General features: G+C 41.1%; 1 protein-coding gene across 1 annotated transcript in view; it reads right to left on the bottom strand.

Annotated features, from left to right (window-relative positions):
* Positions 1-9,229, bottom strand: part of sypb (synaptophysin b) — a 12,349-nt gene that overhangs the window by 2,321 nt on the left and 799 nt on the right. The window contains exons 2-6 of the mRNA XM_034875583.1: positions 8,814-8,879; positions 5,055-5,179; positions 3,761-3,959; positions 3,448-3,639; positions 3,028-3,340 (exon numbers count right to left, since the gene is read on the bottom strand). Of these exons, the coding sequence (XP_034731474.1) occupies positions 3,059-3,340; positions 3,448-3,639; positions 3,761-3,959; positions 5,055-5,179; positions 8,814-8,879 (864 nt within the window). The 3' untranslated portion in view covers positions 3,028-3,058. The remainder of the gene's footprint in view (positions 1-3,027; positions 3,341-3,447; positions 3,640-3,760; positions 3,960-5,054; positions 5,180-8,813; positions 8,880-9,229) is intronic.

The raw sequence follows: 9,229 nt of genomic DNA, 5'->3' as shown, positions 1-9,229 counted from the left end.
GGAAAGAAAATGTTAAAGACACAAATTGCATGTTGACTATATAAACAAAGCCATGGCTCAACAAATATGGGACGTTAAAAGCTGAAACACAGACACTATTAAAATGCTTTTCAATGTTGCTCCTCTGATGATATTAGTAAACCATATTAATGCCTGAAAAATGGCACTATATGTATTTAGATGTAATGTGCTGTTGGGTGATATATACGTCAATGTCATATTGTGTATAGAGTTTATAGTGTATATTTTTGACTGCCGTCCTTTTGCTGCTGCCACAACCAAATTCCCCTTTTATCTTATCTTATCCTATCTTATAAACATGTAAATACCCAAAGTGGTAGCGGAAGTTATTAAAGAAAGGACAATAATGGATATTTAAAAAGTTGGTTTTACATTTATGTTATTCTCTAGCATTAAAGTGCTCATATTATGCTCATTTGCAAGTCCATAACTGAATTTAGAGGTTATATCAGAATGGGTTTTTATGGTTTATTATTCCATATTTTTGGTGTACTGAACATAGCTGCAGCTCCTCTTTTCACCCTGTGTGCTGAGCTCTCGTTTCTAGCTACAGAGTGAGGCATCTCACTTCTGTTCTATCTTTGTTGGGAGTCACACATGCGCAGTGCCAGGTAACTTTGGACTTTTTCACTTTGTAAACCTATAACATGCACAAAGAAGATATATAACACAATAAAGGAAAAAGAAAAAGCCAAAAAGCATAAGATGAGCACTTTAAATATTCTTCACTAAATAAGCAAGACTCAACATTCAGCTTCACAAAAACAGATCCTTAGTTATATTTAAGAGTTATATAAGAAAAGACTCTATGTGGGTGAGGTTGATTCATTGCTGGGAACAAACAACAAGTGTCATCACATTTTGGTGCATGGAAATACGTGACATCCTCTTTTTCCAAATGAGCCTTCCACTTCAAACAAGATAGAAGAGCATACACAGACATCGCTGATGTGAAATAACCAAATCTGTTCAAATTTGTGTCTGAGTTCATATAGAGTCCAATCAGTAAAATGCTGATTGAGAAAATAGGTTTTCAGAGCCATTTAAATATAACTGAAACAACAGCTAAGAAGAAGTCTAGCAGTATTAGCTGATCCGGCAGAGTACTCCACAGCCTTAGAGCACTTCCCCAAAGAGATTGTTACACGGTTGCTGAGGAGTAGAGGACCTCAAAGAGCCATAGACAGCTTTGCATCACCTCATCATGCCACAGTGTTATGCTCCATTCACATTTTCTACTGAACATAAACAATTGTTATGTCAATAAACATCTTTCTGGAGAGGAAAGTCATTATTTGTTCAAATTGTCAGTAAAATGTAGATATGGGTTGTTTTTTTAGATTAAGTTTTTTTTCCAGGCATATATTAAAACAACACTAAATGTCCATATGTAGATTACAAGTGTTATCAGTGTGTTTATTGTTCATCCTGGCCATTAATCCTTCTGTTGTCCTCGGGTCAAATTTGGCCCATTTTCAAAAAGTTTCTATTTCAGAAATTTGGGTTTCTTTCAACCAAATTGTCCAAAATAAATAAATAATGAGGATGGTTCCCTACAACGCTCATAACAAGTAAAATAAATAAATAAATGAGTTCACTACTTTCATTACATTTGGTTTAAATCCATTTTATAGCATTGGTAAAAATGATAAAAGAATGTTAAAATAAAGTGGAAAAAAATGTCCAAAAAGCGCAAAAAATAAATGGTTAAAAACATCGGAAAAAGTGACAAAAACGTTGGGGAAGCGAAAAAAGTGTTGAGAAATGACAACCCAATAGTTGTAATTTTAAATTTAGACCCAGAAAAACAAAAGTTGCATTTTCGATGGGACATCGAGGGTTACGAGATATTCCCAAAATATTTCAAATATTTTTGACCTGCTCTTAGGAACCAAATATTGTATTATCACCTGTAAAGTTAATATGTTAGCAAACAGTTGCTAATTTACACATCTAGCAGACACAAAGAAACATAAGAATCATTTATTTGGGGTTGTTTTTGTGTGCACATGATGAATGCAAGATTAGTATTCACTCTCTATTAGCTCTGTTTTTGGTCTCAACCATCTCCTGAGGGAAATATTTGGCTCTGTAGTTGCTAATTGCTCCACTATAATCACCGGCAGCTAGTCACTAATTCAAACTCGGGTGATGTTTTTCTGTAGGTTTATCCCTCATGCCCCCCCCCCTTCACATTATCACATAATTTTCACATCATTATTTGTTGTTGTAAAAGTACTGATTGCAGTCGCTTTAAGTTCACATGGGTCTAATAAAGCGAGTATATTCTTAGTACAAAGGTCCCTCGTTGTGTTTCCTCAGACACTGTGTTCATCAAAAAGACATTTTGGAAGATGCCCACTTGGAATCATATTAGAAAGGGATCTCTTCATGGCCAGAATGGACAACAACCGCGACCAACATATCTTTTAAAGTACATTTGGACATGTGATTAGTGTTTTAGGACAAACTTGAACAAAAGTCAACCTATCTTTAAAGTAAAAAAAAAAAACAATGCTGTTTTTCTGGAATCTCATTTGCCTTCTAAATACCAAAATACAAAATATGGGGCTGAGATTGTAGGGCTACTGATGATTTATTCATAGTATAAGTAAGAAGGTTCAGGTGTTTTTTTGTGTAAAAAGCACAATCAGTTAGATTTTATGGAAGTTAACGGTACATGTTAATGAGATTGTAGAGCGTGAAGTAAGTAAATAAGTAAGTAAGTAACACATCTAGCAGACACAGCTCTGTTTTTGGTCTCAACCAACTCCTGAGGGAAATAATTGGCTCTTCAGTTGCTAAATGCTCCACTACAATCACCGACAGCTAGTCACTAATTCAAACTCGGGAGAAATCACAAGCAAAAGGTGCCTTCTGGACTAAAAAAATGACATTAATGTTAGGTGGATATCCAGCAGATACTAGTGTAAGCCTCATTAATGCAGCCAAACACATTTAACCTATTCTAACCAGTTGATATGTTTCCCATATGTTCACACTCACCATCCTGCAGCTGTGGTTTGGCTGGACAGGCTCACATTTGATTAGAGTAGGAGGTGGGCTGCTGCTCATAGCCCTGACTGTATCCCCCTTCCTCGGTGTAGGCTCCCTGCTGGCCGTATTCTGGCTGGTAACCTCCCTGGGAGCCGGCGTAGGGGTCCTGCTGGGCATAGCCCCCCTGGTCGAAGGATTCGGGGGCGGGCTGCTTTTCCTGTGATGGGACGTATGTCCCAGAGAAGGCCGCCATCCAGCCGGTCTCCTTGAACACAAACCACAGGTTTCCTATCCACAGGATCAGGTTGATGAAGCCAAATGCCTGTGGAGCAGAAAGGTGTTTGGAGGAATGGGTTTAGATATTTGCTGTTTCCGTTCTCAGATCAACTCTTTTGTGGTTTTGTTCAGCGTGAAGCATCAGGGACCTACCACCGAAGTGTTGAGGCCGGAGACCTTGGGGTCGTAGACTTCGCGGCAGCGATTCCCTGGTTCTTCACAGGCGTCGATGAGAGTGATGACCTTCTCTGGATCGGTGGCTGTTTTCACATCAGACAGGCCTTTAGCCCAAGCACATGAAGACACCAGCCACATGAAGGCAAATACCGCTGACACAACAAAGTCCTGGGGATCAGCAAGACAACATGATCACGTTGACTACAAACAGCATCAACTGAATATTAATTGTAAATCCAGATCAGCAACATGGGCTTGGATCATACACATAAGACATAAACAAACTCACAATCTTGCACCCCTTGGCGTTTTCACGGTACTTCTCCAGTAAGAAACAGTAGACAGAGAGGGCTGCCATAGAGTAGAGGAAGGTAAAGACACCGATGGTGACAAAGAACTCCGCCGAGGAGGAGTAGTCCCCGACCAGGAATAGACGCTCAGGCTTCCCTCCCTTACAGGTGGGGGCATCAAAGTACACCTGATGGAGCCTGAGAACAGCAACACAAAGATGAAGAGAGACATGAGAAAAAAAGGTAAACGGTGGTTGAGTTCTCATATGTGAGACGCGTTGTGATATCACTGATCAGTGTCTGAGATTGTTGATACTCTTCATGGATTATACACAGTAAGTTTGTGTAAAAATGATCAATGCAATCCATACCAAAATACTGCTGAAGACAGTATTTTAAAGGAGTAGTTTAAAAAGCGGGAATCCAACTTATTCACTTTCTTGCCAAGACTTAGAGAAGAAGAGATCACTCTCATGTCTGAGGAGCTTAGCATAGCACAAAGACTGGCCTGGCTCTGTCCAAAGGTAACAAAACCCCCCTACTAGCACCTCTAAAGCTTACTAATTAATACCTTTTATTTATTTAATTTGTATAAGAACTGGACCCAAAATGTTGACCAGCCCATGACTGTCTTTTTAACTCTTTGGTGGACTTTCTTCTCTAAACTTTTGAGCAATGTCAGGCGAGAAGTTCTCCTAGTTGTGTAGTTTAAGGTAAACTGTATATTATTTCAATTTACTGTGTCAATACCTTCAAGTGAAGAAGAAAAACACAGATGACAAGTTAAAATATATCAAAAATACAATGAAAACTATGTTGTTGAGTGTCATTGGTGCATTTTTAAATGGGCATATGGAAATCCTGGAGCTATCTTAGTGGGCACACTGTGTTCTCCCGTTTCCCGCCTTTATGCTAAGCTAACCCCATGCCTGCTGTAGCTTCATATTTAGCATATTTAGCTATTAGAGTGGTATCGATCTAAGCATTATATAAATTAAGAATAAAGCCCTATGTATTTGCTAATTCCTTGCAAAGATGAAACTAATTCATCAAATGGATACATTTTATATAATTTTTTTAAATATAACATATAATGTACTGGACATTTTAATGTGTTTGTCACTGGACGAATCCCTTTCAACTTTATCTTCTTAAATTGTAGGAATAAATAAATGCTAAAAAGCTCATTTTAAAGATCTTGCTATAGTATTTATACAGTTTGTGAAGAGCCTACAGTTGCATTGATTTCCTGTTTCTACGACAGCGGTCCTAGTAACTGTGAATGAGATGTACCTGAACGGATATTCAAATTCTACTTCAATGCCTAGGTCACTCTCCGACCGGTTTTTACACTCCACGCTCATCTTCAACATGCCGGAGTAGCTGCCGCATGTCGAGAAGGCGAAGATCGCGAAGATCTGAAGAGAAAAGAGGAAAGGAAAGACAATTTGACATCTCACAGACAAACTGTAGAAAAAACACAGAATACACAAAGGGACCATTTTAAATCCCACTTTCCTCCATGACTGGCTGTACATGTACTTCATTCACCAGTACTCCAGTCTAGCTTGGGTTATGTAACCATGTAAACAAAGAGCTCCAGTATAAGTTGCAGAATACTGCTGTCACCACCTGCAAAGTCTCAAGTAGATTGATGCTGCACCAATCGTAGCGAGTGGTTGAAAAATGCACACAGAGTGCAAATCAATGCAGCGTTATCACCAGGTTACACAGCCCAGGGCTGCACCTGTTGCTATGGCTACCATTTCCATTGCTTTTCCGTAGATGTGTTCTAGTTTTTGGGGTTTGTATTTTTTGATTGTGCATTCGTTCGGGGTCTGTTCTGCAGCTCCCTCCGACGTACACGGCACCCACAGACATGCGTGGAGATAAACTCTCGCACAAACACACACAGCAGATTAGACGAGTCCGACTATTTTTACCACACCCTAACCGCGCCGCGGGTCAGAGCCGATTGGGTGGAAATCCAGCTATTAATCTGACCGAGGTGCTCCGCCATCTGTCACCGAGTACTCGGCAACGAGCTACTGCTAAGCCAGTCACAACAACACGACAACACACACAGAAGGCCCCACCCAGACACGTGAGCTCACACACACACACACACAGTATTTTAGCTGATGGGAGTCAGGGTCTTGTTTGTTGGATTATCACAGATAGGACGGCCTAAAGCGAGTGTCCTGTCCCAAGATCTCAGACACCTCCCCCCCCCCCGTTGTTGGCACAAGGCTCGTTAACAGGTTTTAATAACCAATGCAAATGACTGGAGAAGTGATGAACTTGGCAGCATTAGTGTGTGAGAGAGGGAGGGGGAGGAGGCCATCTGGACTCGAGCCTTTGAGTTTAAATCCAAACTAAAACCCAGAGAACTGATACATTATTATACCAGCGTTACTTTGATTCTTAGGGATATTTGAGCTTCATTACATGTTGGTGCCAGCAGTCTGAACCACGAGAGGCCACTTGCACATGACTGATTTTGGTGTCTTATTTTCGATGTCATGTTCAGGACAATCTGTTCAAAAGACATGTAAAAAGGAGTAGTACTTTCCATTTAAACCCCCAAAACAGAATAATAGGATGTAATGCTGCAGCAGCTGTGCAATTAATCAACACCTACAGCATGTGCAGCGTATCACAACTGCCGTGTCAGCACAATCCGTCACAAAGTGCGCATTTTATTCTACAATACAGCATGTCATCCATCTTATTCTGCATAGAATAATTACCATATGGCACTGCTTTTATTTTAAGATTGTACAACGTCTTTAGAGCTGCGTGTGCATATGATTCTTTCATTATACCTCTGAGATAGGTTGAGGTTAAGATTTCATGAGAGAAATCCAATTCTAATACAACGTTATAAATAAAAAATACTATGCTACTATATAATATAAACAACATCTTGTGGCCCAGCTGTCTTCTTCTTCTTCAAAGACTTTTTGGATCACACTGACATGAGTTATGATAATCAGGATTAATATAGGCCATGTTAGTTTAGCACGTTAGCAGGCTAATAATAAGTAGCACTGATGGATGTGACAGTTTTGCAGGTTTTTGATCAGAAACCAAAGTATTGGACCATTTTAACTGATGATGGCGCTGGATTAAGAAAGTTAAGGGGTCACCAAAAGCTTTTGCAGTTCATCCTGAGGGAGACATGAATGTCTCCATCAAATCTCCCAATAATCCATCCAATTGTTCTTGAGATATTTCAGAGTGAACCCAAGGTGGTGGACCACCAGACATCGGCGTCCCTAAAAAGCAGCCATGAGGGAAACGGATCTAAATGGGAGGCGCCAAACCCCAATTAAGAGTTGTACTTTTATGGTGACAGATGAGTGCAAGGAGGAGGGACGGGGGAGGAGGACGGTGGCCAGCCAGACTGAGAAAAGAAATGGTGGCACACCGAGTGTCAGGTGCCATGGTAACACTATTGGCAGCATCACGCAGCGAGGAGGCAGAGGCTGGTTTCTAACCCTCCTGGTATGCTGGATGCTTGTCAGCTTCTGTGCTGAGAAGATACACACTCTCACACACTCAGTCGCACACAATCTGTCTGCTATGGCTGTCTGTCTCTGGGAAAACTGATCCACTGGTCAACTGGAGATTTGGATTAATATCAGAAAAGTACAACAAATCCTTTAAAGATACTGTACATCGGAGGATATTTTTTGATATTATTTTATTGTTACATTAACATTTTTAGATCTAGATGTTTGAAAGACTTTTTTGGATCCTTAGTCTGCTCAGAATAGGTATTATTTTCTTTATTTCTGTAGTGCATTCATAATTCTTAGTTATCGGCCGACATTATGCAAATACAGATCTGCAATGAGCTAATATCAGCTGATATATGATTTACTGTACAGACCCGGACCATTTATATGCGATATGCAACTAAAACAATGACACATGTTCGTGCAAGGGGGATAGCTCTTTACATGATGACATATAACCAAAAAATGCGTTAACACAAGGTGTGTGAGCCGTCACCAGAGGCCCTGGAGTAATAACCATAGAGAGTCACCAAGCCTCGGCACAGTAAGAGCCCCTGGGCTATATGACAAAATCAACAGCCTTTATTACACATAAGGGACTACCGAAAAGTGAATAAGGCTCTCACTTCATGTTCTCACAAACAGCCTTTGTATGAGTCAGATATTTGCATGCAGATTAAACTCAACAGCGGTACTCTGTAGCGGGGAAGGCAGCAGGCTGCTTGTGTACTCTGTGGTTGAGCTCCACATCAGCTTTTTTTGGGGGGGCGCGCGCAATGTCTTCCAACATCCATCAAATCAAGGCTTTGTCAGCACTATTCTCCAGAGAGAGAGAGAGCGAGAGAGAGAGAGAGAGAGAGTGGGGTGGGGTGGGGAGGTGGGCAAAGCTACATGAGTCACACATAGTGAACGCTGTTTAAATCTCACACATTCTTTTTTATTGAATGTTCCCGAGATCTTTAAAGAAAAAGAAAAAAAATCACACACACCTTTAACCCCTCAACTGGTCTCACCTGCTCCAACTCTCACCTCTCTGATATAAATACATGGATATGAACACTGCTGACCAATGATTAAAAAAAGCCTTTCTCTGACTAATCCAAAAAAGGCTTGATTGGACTAAACAGAAGCCTCTTTTTCATCGCTGCCTGTATCCAGGGAAAGAGGGGGAGGCTCCTCTCTCTATCCTCCTAAAAAAGAACGTGTTGCTGGTCGTGTATGACCATATTAATCCAGAAAAAGCACCAGCTCCAGTAGCTCCTCCTCTACTCTGACGCTGAGACACGCAGGCCCATCTGACAGATGACTCACGGGCCCTGGCCTCTCGAGCGGGGCTCCTGATTGGTGCTCGGCTCGCGATGAGGTGCTGGCACACTCACACAGCTCCAGGGAAGGACTACGGAGTCATGAAGTGCACTCGTGTCTCTGGCTCTTCTCTAGCATACAGTGTGTCTGCAGAGCCCGTCACAGTGTGGGAATGGAGAAAAAAAAACAACTCATGCAATAGAAGCTATTTAAATGGAGAACTTACCCATTGTAGAATTTTGATAAATCCCAACGGTTGTTTGAGAACCGTGAACTGCCCTTGGGCCACCAACTGGCAAAACAAAGAAAATCATCAATTAGCAGAGCTTTAAAAATATATATATATGTCTATATATATTGTCCCACTGACTCTCCCTAATCAGCCTCGCTCAGCAGGCCAGGCAGGATGAGGATGATGATGGTGATCTGACCATACTGGTTTTAAAAAATGAACCTGGTTACCGTACCCCGGTCTCAGGCATAGCCCCCAGACCTGGTCTACTGCTGGTACCTGACACAGCTGGTGGGCCTTGGAGATGCTGTAGGCTGGGCTACAAATAGGACTACTATACAGTCATTTAATCACTACACTATAATGTAGCCTGTGTGTGTGTGTGTGTGTGTGTGTGTGTGTGTGTGTGT

The sequence above is a fragment of the Etheostoma cragini genome, chromosome 7 (assembly GCF_013103735.1).
Source record: "Etheostoma cragini isolate CJK2018 chromosome 7, CSU_Ecrag_1.0, whole genome shotgun sequence".
NCBI lineage: Eukaryota > Metazoa > Chordata > Actinopteri > Perciformes > Percidae > Etheostoma > Etheostoma cragini.
Note: the sequence above shows the minus strand (reverse complement) of the source record. Positions and strands in the feature narration are given on the sequence as shown.